Here is an 18,030-nt window from a genome sequence, read left to right on the forward strand (position 1 = left end):
TCTTAAACAGTTTGATTGTCCTTTTCTGCATCCTTCTAACTAAATGGTGACTTTCCAAACAGTCTCTTTTTTCATTATTTATAGGTCCTAAGCTAGTCAAACCTATATTTGGCTACTCTGTTGGTCTTAAGTGGGCCATCTTGTTTACTGATAATTACAAGAGCGATGCTTATTATAGAACTCAGATAACTCATCAAGCTTAAGTATGTACTTATATAATATCATTGGCATGTGGGCAACCCATGCCTAAGAAAAGACTGGCATATTGGACGAATGCATCTGCCACAAATGCATCTTTGTTAACTCAAAGGAGCACAACCCTGAATTTAACATGATCTCCAATTCTAAAGGATTGGAAAAAAAAATAAACCCTGCCAGTTAAAACTAAATGAACTGTGGTCTGCTCAGTTTTTATATTTTGCCAACTAAGATAGCTAATTCTAAGTAAAATCGATCCTGTAATTTACCCCAATGAAACATATGTATATATGTGACACACTTTTTATTTGTACTGTATGTATTAAGTATTGTTTATTAACCATTTATATTGAAAACCCTTGCCATGGTATATGTGTATGGAGATGATCATCCAGGTCATGGTTGTCCGAAAGATGCTTTTTTTTCCCCTCAAAAGGCAACTGGACTTCCTTTGTTTTTTCTTTGCAAACGTTTGACTTCTCATCCAAGAAGCTTCTTCAGTTCCTCAGAACTAGGATGAGAAGCAAAATGTTTTCAAAGAAAAACAACAACAACAACAACAACAAGAAAGTCCAGTTGCCTTTTGAGGAAAAAAAACACACCTTTGGGACACCTTGTCATGGTAGTGATGCTGGGTAGCACACAGAGAATTAAAGCCAACAAATTATAACAATAGAACCTAAGAAATAATAATACGAAACATATTTGTGAGCCTAAAATTCCAACATTAATACATACAGACCAACAACGCTCCGCCAACATGACTGGTTTAACCTACAGGCTCTAATAATAGATGTAGGAACATCTAGGTCTTCAATGCCTTATGAAAGTCTAGAAGGGTTGGGCCCCTGCTGATATCTCAGGATTGCTGTGCCATAGAACATGTGTATGTCAAAGGATCAGGTAAAAAAAAAGTTATATTAGTTGAATGAATTACTAATCCAAGCTATTTGCTTATAAAGTAAGGCTTCCATTTATAAAATTAAATGATTGATTCCCCAGTGTGCATATACCATTCATTTTGTGTCCCAGATACTTTTCTCCTTCCTTCCTCTTTTCACCAGGATGGAGCTGTGGGATAAGGAGATGAGATGGCTGCTTTGAGAAGAAGGGATAAGAGACAGGGAGGAACAAAACCAGTGATGGTGATGATACTGTTTAAGTAGAAGTAACTGGACAGGGAAGGAGAGATGAGAGAGATGCCCGGCTTAGACAGTACAAAAAGCATTAAAATTCAGCAGGCAGATAGTGCCTTCCAGCCAATGGCTAATCCTCAAAGGGTTTCTGCACTTTTAAGCAGCATATCTATAGGTATCTATACCAGGATTTTCCACCTGGGCTTGGTTTCAGCAGAATCTTTTATTCTTTGCAAATGTAGAATGAGCCCTTTCCCAATGCTTAAGAAATCATGGTGGGAAGGAAGGAATTCATGCTTTATTTATCTGCATTGCTTCATGTATTTGTACTAGCCACTCTCACTCTTGAGCAACTGGTAATGTTCCTGACTCTTGCTTGGGCACACAGGTGCTGATATTGGCTACTGAGCTGCTATGAGCTGTTAATTAAAGCTTTCCTCAGTGTCCTGGAATGTCTGATACAGCGTTCTTCCAATGCAGCATAGGACATTTTTGTTTGAAAGTTTATCTTTGTTCACTCTTGGGGCCAGCTAAACCTGCAGCCTGAGGGGGTTGGGAAGAACAAATGTTGGCCCATATAAAAACTCTACTGACACTTGGTCCCATACCAGAACTAATGTGTAATTGTAAAATTATTTGAGTTTGTAGGTCTTAAATTTAGGTCTTTGGTAAGTTACTCTGTGTTGGAGTTATGAACTGTTTCACTCATTGTACTAACATACAACTGAACTGTGCTTTGTTACATCACAATTGTGTAGATTCATATACCACAGTGTGCTAAAAAGTTCATGATACTTTCCCAGCATCGTCTGGGAACTCTGGGTCCCCCACCTCACTCAGTCAATAAAAAGTAATGGCTTTTTTAAATCAGTTGCTATAGAAAAGAATTTATAATCTGCCTTGGAGGCTAGTTCAATTATCACTTTAAGGCTAGATTCATACATTATTCTGAAGCAATCTTATATCCAATCATGTTTATCAAACATGCCATGATGGACTGGGCTTCCTAACACTTTAAGTCTTAAATTTATAGTTTACAATCCATAAAGGATGGGTTTACACAATATCCTTGGTTAAAACCAGATAAATGCTAGTGTGTGGCATAGCAAACTGTTTTTGCCAGTAAATTAACAAAGAGGTGGAACTGGGTGTGAGGAATAACTAAATGTATTTTCTACCAATGTTTTTTTTTTCTTATAAAGCATAACGGTTAGCTGGAAGTAGGAATTGTAGATTCTTGATGAAGATGATCTTCCTAATATTATTACAATAGTATGTTAATTATGATGCTTTGCCTCTTATGGCATTAGAATTGACCTTGTGGCTTTAGCTCTTGGATATTTTAATCTGATACCTAAAGGTTTTAACCACAGCTGTAAAAATATCGTAAATACACAAGACTGGAATAAACTGGAGAGTTAAGTTGGCCCAATAAAATAGTTGTGCAGAATTTGTGCAAACTTGGTTGGGGTGAGGCCCTGGCTACCTATAATATAAATAAGAAAGCATAAGGAATCCTAGTAAATGTATATATTAGTCACCTTAGAACTGAAATAAGACTGAGCAGGACACTTATTGCTATAACACTGAGAGAAAAGTTATTTTGGCACAGTCAGAGGTAAACAATTACTTTTGAAATTATTCCTAGCTCTTGGAGTGCCAGATAGTTAAAAGTGAAAAAAAGCAGTCTTAAAACAATGCTGATTAATGAAAACCTCAGCACTTTATATAATATTAAAATATTATCTGCCTTACATTTGCTACAGCTAAAGATTTTACTTTGCAGTAATTTCCAATCCCTTTTTCAATCTAGTTGCTGCTGTGATGTAACAATAGAATTGAAATTAATAGCACAAGTTCAGAGTAATTAGATTTAATTGTTTCCTATTTTTAAATTGAAACCCTATTTTTAAAGCTGTGTTTCGAAGAGCAGTTGCACAACATGCAACCTCACCCTTGGGCTGCTCAACTTTCAAATGTCATCTCTCAATATGGATTCTCCATCCAATTCCCAGCCGAATCAGATCCAAAAGCCAAGGATGCTTTCAAACAAGAAGTTATTGATGCGGCTGCCCAAGGTGATATTGCAGCACTTAAATATGTCAAGTCTTTGAAGTGGCCGGCTCAATACAAATGGACCTCCCAGTTAGAAAAATAGACAACCTACATGCCTTAGCATCCTAGAAAGGCTTTTTTAAAAGCTCGATTTGAGCAACTGGACTCCATGGTAAGATACGGAAAGTTTCAAGGAGCCAGTTTGGTCTACTCTAGTGGTTAAGGTACCAGGCTAGAAACTGGGAGATGGTGAGTTCTAGTCCCCCCACCCTTAGCCATAAAAACCAGATGGGTTTCTCTCTCAGCCCAACCCACATCAGGGAGGGTGTGAGGAAAGTAGGGGGAGAAAGATGTGTTAGATATGTTCACCACTTTGAGTTATTTGTAAAAACAACAAAGGCAGGATATAAATAAATAAAATAAATAATACAGATTTTTGTAGGCATCGTTCAATTATAGACTGGAGGTTTGCTGATATTTGGACTTGATTGAAACATCCTGTTTTGTGGTACTGACCCCAGTGCTTCCAATGGAACTTATATTTATGAAAATAAATTGGGGTTATGATTTTCTCAGTACAAACAATGCATATATTTTGAATATGTTAGTCACACTGAGTTCCAGTCCCCCTATTATTTCTGATAAATAACTTTAATATTGGGCCCAATCTCTCATTCCCAAAACAGGAAAGCTTTCTTCTATAGCTAATGTGGAAAAGGTGGCAATTGGAGGGAAATTTAAGGAAAAGTGGAAGTAAATTTAAAGCTACTTCAATGCATTGGACTTAGTCCAGTTTAAATCAGCACAGCAACTGTTAAATTATCATCTCTGGCACTAAGGCTCAATCTCTGTATCTTTTGGTAGCCCAGCTGCCTTAATATACCTGTAGACTGTAAATATACTCCAGCATAGAAGATGTTGTCACTTGAGATTATGTCATGATTTTGTGTTGGAGGTGCCTATAATGGCACTGATTCTTCATGACCACAAGGGGACAATGGGGTATAGATAGCAAGTTAAGGATTTATTATGTGTCCACTCTTGGTTCATACTCTGCCTGCCTGCTTTGTCTAAGACAATGTTTTTCAAACTTGGCAACTTTAAGATGTGTAGATTTCAACTCCTGTCTGGGGAATTCTGGGAATTGAAGTACACACATCTTAAAATTGCCAAATTTGAAAAACAGTGGTCTAAGAGATTGCTAATCTGAGGTACTTTTCTTCTCAAGTAGACACTACCCAGCGTGTGCTCTTTCATTCTCCTTCTGAGCTGTCCCTAAATTGTATTTCCTGTAAATAAATCTACTTCCTTAGTGTTATCAAACTGGCTCCCCCTAATCATTGTTCAGATCAGATTCCCAGTCTTAGGAACACACAAATGCAGAACACTTCCAGCTCCAACATTTTCTTTACAGCTCTTTCTGACAAATGATCATCTCTGGGGTCAGGGTAAATATTTATTGAGATAAGATGTTTAGTGTTGGTTTTGCTTTGAGACAGGGTAGGAGGGAGTGTTTAGTTCCTCTCCATGAAGCCTTTGATAATGATGTTCTGTTGGCAACTTTTGCTCTCCCTTTTTCTTACAGCTTAATTAATATAGAAACCTAGTTAATGCATAAATAAATATTGATAAGTCACCCTCCCTGTTGCTACACTGATCATCTGCTTCATATTGACACCTTCACAGGAATTCTTGTGAGGTCTTTGTATACATTCAAATTGGGTGCACGGGTAGAAAAGATGTTAGAGTGTCTCTACATCCTTAGTGCTATAATACATTCATATGGCTTCATTTTCATTATTTTTATTTCATTGTTTTAGGTGTTGTTTTACATTTTTTAGAATTTTACACTCTACCATTGTAAGCCCTCCAGAGTAGCCCCATGGTAAGATGGACAGCAAATACATTTAATAATAAATAAATTCTATCCGTCTCAACCTTTGGGAAAATTGCAAGTTGCGTGATGGGATTCCCTGGCATTCATGTAAATAATATCATGAATATGTGTATTAGAAACAAAATACTGAATATAAAAATGGAACTATGTATTGTGCGGTTCTATTTTGAAGGTGAGTAGAAATTACCTTATTAGTGAATAATTTCATATTGCACAGTGCTACAAGTTCTGGCTGCAAAAAAAGAATTTTCTGTTTCTTCTTGCCATTTAGTGCTTGTCTGGATATTATACATAAGCTCTGGTGTCAGTGTAGATGGTGAGAATGGGGGCAGCATAATTGCAAATGTAACAGTTCTACATCCATTTTCTGTCAAGATTTAGGTTGGTTTACTATGGCACGGAAGACAAAGCTAGTCAGAATGAGAATATCTGTACCTGTAATCAGAATATCAAATTATGCTACTTTTGCTACTTATGCTACTTCGAATTCATGAAATGAGTTATTTGGTAGGGGTGGGGGGACAAGTAGAAGAAACATTCCAGATTGATTCATGAATATTATAGAAACAAGTCATTATTAAATGATGCATTAGAATAGATTATCATCTGACTGGGCATATGCTGTTTCTGGAAGAACCTCTTTGGCAATTGACGTTAAGTTATAATTTCTCACCTTTAGCAGGTGGATTGGGGCTTTTGACATATGTAATGTTTTGACAACATTTAAAACACCAAGAAAATTTCCCCATAGCCTCTGTATAAAAGAACTTCTATCTTTCATAGGACAAACATTGCATTCATTATGATTCTTATTTTGTGGTGTCTAAACACATTACATTTGAATTTAGCTTTAATATTCTTAAGGGCAATTCCCATGTAGATGTTTACTACAAGTGGATCATGAATGACTCACAAATACTTTTAAATACAGGTAGTCCTCAACATACGACCACAATTGAGCCCAAAATTTCTGTTGTTAACTGAGACAGTTGTTAAATGAGTTTTGCCCCATTTTATGACTTTTCTTGCCATAATTATTAAGTGTAGTTGTTAAAGTAGTGTAGTTGTTCAACCTGCGAAGACTCCAGGCTGTCACCAAGGTAAAGGAGACTGTGCTACGAGATCTTCTCTTTGCTGATGACTGTGCCCTTAATGCAGGATCGGAGCAGGAAATGCAAGCCAGCATGGACAAATTCGCAGCCGCTTGTGACAACTTTGGCCTCTTTATCAACACGAAGAAAACTGAAGTGATGTACCAGCCAGTTCCAAAAGCCCAATACCAAGAGCTTACCATCACAGTGAAGGGACAAAAGCTGCAAGCAGTGGACCAATTTATGTATCTTGGTAGTACCCTCTCCCGTGCAGTGACAATTGACATCGAGGTCAACTATAGAATTGCCAAGGCAAGTTCTGCATTTGGCAGACTGCGGACTAACGTGTGGGACCGCCGTGGAATAAGCCTTGCTACTAAGCTTAAAATTTACCAGGCAGCAGTGCTAACTACCCTAATGTATGCTAGTGAGACCTGGACAGTGTACAGGAGGCACGTCAGGCAACTGAATTACTTCCACATGACTTGCCTTCGCAGAATTCTGAGGATCCGGTGGTAGGATAAGATACCAGATACAGATGTCCTCTCCAGAGCAGGCCTATCATCAGTTCACACTCTGTTGATGAAAGCCCAAATGTGCTGGACAGGCCACGTTGTAAGGATGCCAGACCATCGCATCCCTAAACAGCTCTTCTATGGTGAGCTGTCTCAAGGAAAGCGATCGCATGGGGGACAAAAGAAGCGGTACAAAGACACGCTGAAAGCATCTCTCAAGTCCCTGGATATTGACACCATCTCTTGGGAATTTTTGGTGCATGATCGACCGACATGGCGTACCCTGGTTTACCAGGGTTGCCAGACATATGAACACAGAAGGACAATCTTGGCACAAGAGAAGTGAGCACTCCGTAAAGCCAGAGCTGCAAATGCTGAAGCAATAGTGTCCACATTTCTCTGCTAACATCGGTCTCATTCCGTGCTAACATCGGTCTCATCAGCCATCTACGGACACACCGCTGATGGCCCATAATCCATAAGATGTCAAGGTCTTCATCGAAATCGATGGACGAACAACATAGTTGTTAAAGTAGTAACATGATTGTTAAGTGAATCCGGCTTCCCCATTGACTTTGCTTGTCAAACAGGTGATTAGGTTTAGACTAAATACTTCTGTCAGCATGCAGTGTTAGGTCTCTTGGAAGAGCTAAATGCCCTCTTTCCCATTTATTGATGAGCTTGTCTTATATGTCTTTCATTTCAGGAAAGTCCTGTAGAATCTCTTAGCATTGGATTAAAAAAAAATAAGCTGGTATAAAATCCTGATTTCCACAAGCCACTAATTTAGCTAGTTCTTATGCTCAACATTTTAAACGAGCCAGTCTGGCATACCCCCACAATTCATTTACCCTATCTCCCTCGTGGTTTCCCATAAATCACGCATATCAAGTCAGAAGTGTTCTGGGCTGTGGTCAAAGCTTCTCCCCACTTGCTTCTTAATGGTTTATTCTTCGTGTTATCTGGCATAGTGTAATCTTAAAGTGGGTCAAATTCAGCAGTCAGTACAGCTTGCCAGAACAAATTGCATTTAGCGGCACAGTCCTTCTGCCTTGCATCAAATCCTGGAGCACACAACAGGAACTTCCTCCATTGTAGACAAGGAGTCTATAGGTTCAAGGGCCTCTGTTGAGTCATGACATAATTTGAAATTGAGTCTTTCCCAGCTTTTTAAATAGTTTATTGTGGTTCTTTTGGCTCCACTAGAGATGTCAGAGAACTTCATTCAGGCCCTATTTTTATGTAAACAAGCCTAATTTACACTTTCCAGACTACTGTGTACATTGGAGCATAGCCTTCGTCCGGATTTTGCACTTTGCCAAATTTTGTGATGCAGTTTTCGGCACAACATTTGCAGACCAAATTGAATATATTAGGAAAGTTACATGGACATGCATAGTTGACGAAGACTATCTATGCAAGCAAATATGAAATGTTTTTTTTAAAAATCACAGAATAATGTAGACATTTGATGAAACAGATGTATGATGGAGTTCATATAAAACTGAAATGAACTGAATTTAGATGGATCTGTACATTCCTAAGTTCCATTTTTGACAGAATGTTTTCAGTGTTTTAATACCTTTATGTGTCTTTCAGTCTGAAATGTTATTAGTCATCTATCCTCTTTTTTCTTAAAATAATAGAATTTAGCTCTTACATATCCAAAGCAATACATTTGACTTTTTTGAATACCTAGAATAAACTTGAAAGTACAGATGAAAATTATTGACAAGGTGCTCTTAGGCTCAGCTCAGATAGTCCATTTTCAAATAGTTTGATTTCAACAAAATACAGCAAAGTAAAATTTTGAATCAAGTCAAAAGTTGTGAAAAATATTCGCAAATTCCGAATAGTCAATATGTTATGAAATGCGACAACCATTGAGCCCAACAATTGAAGCCAACATTTCTGTTGCTAAGCAAGACAGTTATTACAGTTATTAAAACAGGGGTCCCCAACCCCCAGTTTGTGGACCGGTACTGGGCCGCGGCATGCCAGCAACCGGTCCACACAAACAAGCAAAGCCCCACCCGCGGGATGCAGGTAGTACACAAAACCACGCCCCCTCCGGTCTGTGAAAAAACCTCTCTCCATGGAACCAGTCCCTGGTGCCCAAAAGGTTGGGGACCTCTGCCTTAAAAGCCTGAACCTAATACATACCTATCTCCATAGGAAGCTTCTTGATAATTAAGTTTAGGGAAGGAATACTCTCTTAAAGTGCCTTCATCTTCTGGGATCCATTGGAGAGACACCTTGTCTTGTGTTGCTCTGGATCTATGAAATGCCTTCTTCAGGAAAATTCACAGTCCTACATTTAGGAAAGGAGTCAAGTCCTTTATTTCTGCTATTTTCCTAGTTTGGCTATGTTGAAGGGTGATTTTAAACATTTTTTATTAGAGGTTAACGATTTATTTATCTTACTTTTAGCTGCCTTTGGTATTCTCTGATAAAAATGGGTGGTTAAGGTGCCAGCCTAGAAACCAGGAGATTGTGAGATCTAGTCCGGTCTCAGGCATGAAAGCCAGCTGGGTGATCTTGGGCCAGTCATTCTCTCTCAGCCCACCCCATCTTATAGGGTTGCTATAGTAGGGAAAATAGAAAGAAAGAGTGCTTCTCCGTAGGCTATTAGCGTACATCACTTCATTCTGTGCAAAGAAATAAATGAAGTATTATTGCAAGCTGGTCCTCTAGATCGTGTATGCCTTTTCATCAACTATCTCAGTGATTTTTTTTTAAATAGGTTCCCATATGTCTGCCAAGTGGAATGTAATGGCTCAGTTTTGAAAGCTCTCCACATCACAGTGCAACATGAGAGAAGTGTTAGTGTTCTCTTGGGACGCAGGCTGCTCTGGATGACCTTTAACTTATTTTCTGGAAGACTGAAAAAAGGCTGAAATCATACGGCTTTAATTTTAAAACTAAGAAAGCAGGCTAGCAAAAGGACAGTAAGAATCTCAAACTCAGTACCGTTTTGAGGCTTGCTGATCCACTAAATACAAGTCTTGGGCTGAAAAGCGAGAATTATTTGGAAAGAGGAAGCTAAGAAGAAAGTGCCATTGGCTACCTGGAAGATTGGCTGTGGGCTGTTTGATTTTGCACTGTTTATAATTGAGAAGAATGTTTTGTTTTTTGTTTTGGAGTTATTTGTGGTTTAGGGCATCCATACGAATGATCCTAGAAGTGTCTTCTAAGCTGCAAATAAAGGTGTTGGGCTTTGGGAGGAGAGCTGCTTCCAGATCCTTTACATAAATATCCTTTGAGAGTCTTTTCCCATTGACTAAAGCTCTTGCCAGAATGACTTAATGTCACAATCTTGCTGAAATGTGCAATTGAAAGAAATTTGCCATTTCTTTCCTCACTATATGTTCAGTGAGATTTGGTACACATGCACTTTGTGTTCAGGAAACCTGCTGGCTTCTAGATATATAAGGAGAAAGTCCCATAAGATTAATTGAAGAAATTTCACTGATTACTGCGAACCATACAACCAGATGAACAACTTGTACAGTGAGTACCGTATCTTGTTTCTGGGCTCCTTTGTCCTCATTATATCTGAAAATACCTTTCGTTCCTGGAGAAAGTTGCTCTCTTGTTGGCTGGAACCGGGGTGGGGGGGGTGGGGGAGGATTGAATTTAACAACTCAATGATTCCCAGGTGACACATGTCACTGACACTGCCTCTTCTGGCAGCAATAAAGAATTGGGCTCTGCAATTTATTTTGACAAAATTAATAAATAGCAAGTGGATCTGGCAGTGGAGGATTCAGAATTTCTTAACCGCAGTTGACAAATAAGTGTTCTCTGTGGCAAAGGCTTTTGGACTTTATCTAGAATTCTTGTGGTGAAGTGGGCTGGGTCCATGGAACTGATTGAATTTCAGAATTTTCACCTGCATTTAAGGGTTTATCCACTGTTGATAATAATTATTTTTTGTATATGAATACAGTATGGGGGTTTGATTCCTTCACGCTGGGGCTTTAATTATATTCAAACTAACATTATCTGGGAATAAAGTAGAAAGGCATGTTGCTGAAATAATAGGAAAGCAAAGGGCAGATTTCTTTCATAATTCATTCTTACTTTCCTCAAGTTGATGGAGGAATTAGGGTTTAAATCCTCCCAGATGCCTAGGGATCTACCTGTTTGCGAAACGTGCTGAATAATATTTTGATGACAGATGTTTGCTAGGTTTTGCTGCAATAGCCCTTAACAGTTCCTATTTTAAAACGTACGGGACCATAACAAGTTTGTTTGCAAGGTTTTATAGACTGCTTTATTAAATCGTCTAAAACTGAACTGGCATGAGTTTTGATTGGGACACTGGCTTATGGGAAAGTTGATGATTGAGTCTTTCTTCTGTAAGTATTGCTTAACTAATTCTAGCACTTCATCTAAATGGTTATTAGTCATACTGGGACTAAAATAGTAAAAAATGGCATTTATTTCCCCCAGGAGAACATTACATTGTTCCCTCCCTCCGCTCTAGTGTCAACACAAACAAATGATAAAAATAATATTTTCCTTATTGTGTATTATTATTAATCAGAAAAATAGCAAGCAAATAGAGCCTGAATATCCCTATCCCTATCTGAATATCCCTATATGATAATATCCCTATTATCATTTGCTAGGAATGAAAAACAGAGATTCCTGCATATGCTCTAAATAAGAAGAAAAATATGATAGGTCTTAACGTATGGATCTCCAGTATAGCTATTGGGTGCGGGCAGGGATCATAATAAGGGCAAAAACCTGTCATCCTACAGGAATCTTTGCTCCTTCATCATGTGTATTATGGCCCTTTATTTTAACTTCTGCCTAAAAATTAGTGGCAATTTTTTGTTTGATGTCAGAAACTGATGTTCCATTTACACTATGGTTAATATAGACCTTAGGTCTATACTTTCTTATCTTGTAGCAAAGCTTAATTCAGGTCTAAAATGACCAAATCTTTATTCATAGAGAATTTAAAAAATGGGTAACAGTGCTTGGCCATTGGATTGTGATCAGTCAGCCAGCACACACTCAATCAATCAATCATTATTACGTTTTTGGGGACAATCCAAGATACAGCATTTCACTGACTTATGATCATAAACTCTAGACATTACAGTATTTTAGTGTAAATAAGCAAGTGAAAGAAAACAGTGATCGTACCCCCTTGATGCTTAAGATGAAACATATTCCAGCTAAAATTTTGCATATAGTTAGGTTGTTTAAACTCACCAACTGTAGCACATTACAGCTGTTCCAGGTAGTCTTTGATTTACAACCACAATTGGGATTGAGATTACCATTGTAAGTCACTATGGTCATTAAAGCAAATCCTCACATGGCTAGATCTGATTTTACCACTATTTTTTTACCACAGTCATTAAGCAATTCACGGTGGTCATTAAACTGATCATGTGGCTGTTAAGTGAATCCAGCTTCGTGAATTTACTTTGTCGGAAGCCAACTGGGGAGGTCACAAATAGTGATCGCGTGACCACACAATGCTGCAATTGTTGTAAATGCGAGCCGGTTGATGTGACCATGGGGGTACTGACAAGGTTCTAACTTCAAGGACAGGTTATAAAGAACTTTTTCCGAGACCGTTGTAATTTTGAACCTTTGTTAAACAAATGATTGTAAGTCAAGGACTACTTGTCTTAATACTTAATATCTTAATACTATCTTAATATCTTAATACTTCTTCCATCACGCTCTCTTTCCTCAATCTTATCCACTCATTATCAAATTCTGAATACTTGGATTGCTGCTTGTGAAGTCAAAAGCTTGTGAAAAGTGGCTTTTTTGTTGTGTTATAATCTTTGTTAATATAACATGCATACTCTGCTAGATGATGGTATATAATGGCTGATTGCTCTTATCCTTTGTGTTCCCTTGGCTGCTCTTTGTAAAAGAAAGGAAATGACTATTTAGTTACATAGAACTACATCCCTCAGGAAATTTATGTATGCTAGATTAAAATTTGGCATATTGTAAAGTAGGTCTGCACATTTTTATAGTGCTTGAGAAGTTTTGTAACAGGTCATTGGCAGAGTGATTGGTACCAGGTCCTGGATAAATAGTGATACCTTTCCAGAAATATCTTGTGTTACATTTCTGTTTTGTAGATTTGGATAAATGTTTATTTTCTGTATTTAAGTCAAATGCCACAAATATTGAAGAATATTTTGTTGAGCTATTGTTGAACTTGGCCCTTTACAGATGGCTATGGGCTTCAAGAAACTTTCATAATATTGATGATGACGAAAGGAAAAAAAATAAGCTTATACGGCTATATTTATTTGGTTAATCTGTCGTTGTATAACTATTTTTAAAAATTATATTTTATTAAAATTCTTCAAAAAATGAAAAAACAGAATGTTGACAAAAATATAGGAAAGGGAGAAGTGCAAGGGAAAAGGGAAAAAGAAAATTAAAAAAGCATAATTTCTGATGTTTTTTTTTAAACAGTTACAAATACAAAATACATTAACCTTTTGATCTGAATCAAAACTCAGTAATAGACAGTATTTCTATAATCGTATATAGTGATTTTTTAGTAGATTTATATAACATGATTCACAAAACTGCAGTTTAGAAGTGGGACCAAATGTAGAGTTAAAGGCCCACACCACTGCCATTTAAATTGAGCCCTGTGAGGTCTGTGGTGCTCTCTGAGCTTGGCTGTTTGCTAACAGACATTTCATTACTCAACTAAGCAACATCATCAGCGTTGGAAGGCAGTGGGGTAACTCTCTGTTGATATACAAGTGGCTTGCCCTATATCAGTGTTGGTGGGAATTGTCTTGGTGGTTCTTTGACTGGGCTATTGCTTATTGCTTGATTGTCTGAGTGGTGGTTCCTTAAGTGAAATATTGTTTACTGCTTGATTGCTGGCTTAGTATTAATCTTGGTATTAATTTATGGTTATTTGGGTGTTGATTGCTGGGGAGGAGGTGTTTTATTCCTTTTGTTTTCTTTTTGGCTTTTTGATTGTTGGTTTTGAATGATATCTAGATGTTGTTTATCTCTATGTGCCTGTTGATGATTGATTTGTCTGAGTGCCAGGCTTGGCTAAATTGAGATCTTTGGCCCTAATGAGAAAATGAACAGATTAAAGAGTGATATGCCATATCAAGCTGAAGTAGCATCAGTGGTTTTGCAATATCTTTCTAGTATACTAGCATGAGCAATTCACTTAGAGTATCTTACCCTAGCTCTTGCAGAATCCTGAAGCTAGCACTGATTGGCAAAATAACTAATTCTTTGTAATCTGGTCATGCCCTAATCATAAATTTTAAATTGCCTTAGCATATAGAGCGGGAAAATGTTTCACAATAGTTACTGTAGGAGAACAGCAGGTAAAGGTGGAGGGTGGAGTAAAATCATTATCAGTTTAGATTCTTTGCATTGCTATAAGAGATCCAAGTCCAGCACACACACCCCAATTCTTTTGATCCTTATTTAGCGCCAATTTAGTGCTGACTGTTGTTTGATTTGATTCTTGGGTATAGGCTTCAATAATTGTTTATACTGCCGTCTATGCGGATGATCCTGATTCTTTGCACCTGACAGCCAGGTATAAATGAAGATATACAAAATGTTTTGAATTCAAAACACTAGTTTCAAATTATTCAGAAATATTTCAAGCTCAAACCATATCAGCTTTGAGCATGAAAAGAGCTTTTGAATGGAAAGCAGTTCTAGAACAGTCACAAAAACAATTTCTGATTTCAAAGAACTATTCCTAACTTGAAATGTTTTGCACCCTTCTAGCTGTAAATTGGGTTTATAAAGCAGTGTGATTTGCCCTGAAATGTACTATAATTATTTGAACAGATTTATCTAATGTTTTGAACTAACCCTGGTTCTAGTGAATTGCAGAAGGCCGTTCTGTATTTTTCACATTCTTTTTGGGACTTTGTTGGATTAGCCTTCCTACTTATCCCACACTTACGTAACAGAATAAAATTTCTAGAAGGTACCAATTTGTTGAAAGAATGTCTTGGAGCTCAACCTGTACTGGATTCTTCATATGATTTTATCTCGTATAGAAATTTTACTACACATTAGAATAAAATGTGCACATATTTCTGTATACCCGAGGCAATTTTTGTATTCTGATCTATTTTAGGTTTTGGAATGCAGGCCTTTGTGATACTGATTTCTAATAATAAGTATTTACCACAGGAACAATGTGCAAGAGTTCCTCAACTCCTTGTATATAACCAGGCTTGTATCACATGGAGTTGGTTGTGTAGTTACTAAATGTCTGATATATCTAGAAATTTGGACAGATATGGCTCAATCCAAGACAATGATAGAATATCCCAGTATATTATAGATGGAGGATTTACTGTGTTGAAGTTTTGACTGTTATGACACTTAGTGATAGAGGACCCTATTGACATTAATTTCTTATGATTAAGGTTCTTCAGATTAAAAATTAGTATTTTAGGTCAATCCTAACTCACCAAAGATAATTTAGTCATATAATACAACTGGCTGAACCAGTCCGTTACACTGATTAATCTTACAGGAAGCCATAACCATTTATATACATTGCTTTCACATTTTCTTATATCATTGTTTTAATATTGTAATACTGTTTTAAAATATTTTGTATTTTCCCCAGTCTATTTTAGGATTTGAAGGACACAAAATACTGTATACATGGCAAAGAACATAACATTTCTTCAGACAGTTTTAATGTTCTTACTACACGGTTGCATATTGGCTGAAGGCGGTGATACAAGAGCAAGTAAGAGTTTTGCTAACGAGAGCGACTTAATAAAATATAGAAACTTTCCTTAGACAGATCTCCATTCGCTATTCTGCTTGATATGACCTCTACTTGATATTGTTAATATCACATTGCAGTTTCACATTGCAGTTTTTGCAGTTGTCTGATTACAATGTTTAAGATAGTCCTAAGTGGAACAGAAGCCTCTAGAATTTTATATTTCTGTATGGTCTCATCGGTATCTAGATCAAAACTAGAAAACTTTCAAGAGTCTGCTGTGTCTATTTTTCTTTGTTTGACTCACTATGAATATCAGGTCTCTTGTTGAAAAATATATGATTAGGTGAGCTGCAGGAACATACCATATTACTTATCCCTAAGCCAATAGTCTTTCATGTACAGTAAGTTATTCCCTTTGGTTACATAATGTTAAGCTGTAGATGAGTGATATATGTGAATTAAAGCTATAATAAAATATTGCAGTATGGAAGGAAGCCTAGATTTCATTCTATTTCTATCTTCATATATATTTCTCTCTCTCAACAATCTACGCCCATTAAGCATTCACAGACCTCAGTGGGCTTGTTTAAGCATTATTTAAGCCCTATCTTTTTCAATAATTTTTCTAAGGAAAGCTTTATGTTTTCGGACTGGGATTTTTCCACAGAGGCTGATAGTGTCTCTTCATTTATACATGATTCCATTTTGGCTGCATAATCAGTAGCATTCAGAATTCTTAGATGATGCATTTTTATAGCACACTTAAATGTAAAAACTACCGTACTGGGTTTAGTTGAGGATTCTTTGAATCTTAACCCTAAGCCTTACTCTAACTTGATGGTAAATCTAAATCTCTTATGTTTTTCAGTACATTATTGAAATACCCCAATAGTCAATTTTTAGCCTCTTCAGCAAAAATTATACAGGATGATGCTCAGGAGAAACAATATGTCAACAACTTGCAATATCTTGAAGCTAAACCATACTTTGTTTTATACATTGTAATTGGTTAAACCCAACAATAAAAACTGTCGAATTCTGAGTCGTCTATAAATTATTTTTTGTAGGGCATTCTATATATGCCTGAAGTGACAGTAGATGTTCATTGAAAATATCACAATAGTTCTAGAGTAGCTTTGAAGTTAAAGTTATAAAATGCTTTCAAATACAATGAGTAAAATAAATGAAATGGCAGCAAAACCCATTGTAAACCAGTGCAGATATTAAGAAGGGGTGCAATGGCTCAGTGATTTAAAACATTGAGTTTGTCAGTTGGAAAGCTGACAATTTGAGTTCGAGATCTGAGTGCTGTGCAACGGGGTGAGTTCCCGTTCCTTCCCCCAGCTCCTGCCCACCTGGCAGTTTGACAGCATGCAAATGCGAGTAGATAAATAGGTACCACTTCAGTGGGAAGGATACAGCATTCTGTGCACCTTGGCATATAGTCATGCTGGCCACATGACCACGGAAATGTTTTCGGATAATGCTGGCTCCCTTGGCTAAGAAACGGAGATGAGCACTGCCCCCTAGAGTTGGAAAAGGGGAAACCTTTACCTTTTTCCTTTACAGATGTTAAAAGCCTGGACTCTTTTTAAAAAGTCTTTATCTAGTACTTGGGGAAAGTACAAACAAGGTTGCATGGTTGAGAAGATCCTTTCAACCATGACTTCCTCAAAATTTTCCTATCAAATATTTCAGTCCTAAATATAAAGTTACAGTAAATATGATTTAAAATTTAAAAGTTATTATGCTATTTGTAATGTTTTAGTATGTCTCAAGGAAACCCTTTTGACTTGGGCATTAAGTTACAGTGGCCATATGTTCTTTAGATTCCTTTATTTTTTCAAAAGCTCACTCTTGTAATTTATTTTGGTCATTTAATTTTTAATTTTAATTTTATTTATTTATTAGATTTTTAATCCCATCTTTATAAGTAAATCAAGATGTTGAACATACATAATATTCCTTCCTCTTCCTATTTTCCCCACAACGGCAACCCTGTCACTCAGCAGTTTTCATGTCTAAGGAGGGACTAGAACTCACAGTCTCCTGATTTCTAGGCCAGCATCTTTTTTTCTCAATATAAAATTTTTATTTTTATCATAAAAAAAAAGAAATACATCACAAATATTTCACAATATTATATCCCATCCCCCCACCCCCCGGACTTCCCAAACCAACCTAGGCTGATATTCAAATACAAGTAAACACAGGGCTTTTTTTCAGCCGGAACGCGGCGGAACCGCGTTCCGGCACCTTTTTCCGGGCCGGCCGCACCGGAAATAGCCCCTCCCACACCGGAAATAGCCCCTCCCAAATTTTACTTGCATTCCTGTTCTCTAAAGGGGCGGTCCTAGGGTTTGATGAGGGCGTGGCCAGGTTTGAGTTCCGCCACCTTTTC

General features: G+C 37.2%; 1 protein-coding gene across 1 annotated transcript in view; it reads left to right on the forward strand.

Annotated features, from left to right (window-relative positions):
* Nucleotides 1-15,548: 15,548 nt before the first annotated feature.
* The window catches only part of COL21A1 (collagen type XXI alpha 1 chain), a gene marked incomplete at its 3' end in the record, with an annotated part of 60,871 nt that continues 58,389 nt past the window's right edge, over nt 15,549-18,030 (forward strand). The window contains exon 1 of the mRNA XM_015828179.1: nt 15,549-15,647. Within this exon, the coding sequence (XP_015683665.1) occupies nt 15,560-15,647 (88 nt within the window). The remainder of the gene's footprint in view (nt 15,648-18,030) is intronic.

Source organism: Protobothrops mucrosquamatus, unplaced genomic scaffold (assembly GCF_001527695.2).
Source record: "Protobothrops mucrosquamatus isolate PMUCROS unplaced genomic scaffold, P.Mucros_1.0 scaffold4302, whole genome shotgun sequence".
NCBI lineage: Eukaryota > Metazoa > Chordata > Lepidosauria > Squamata > Viperidae > Protobothrops > Protobothrops mucrosquamatus.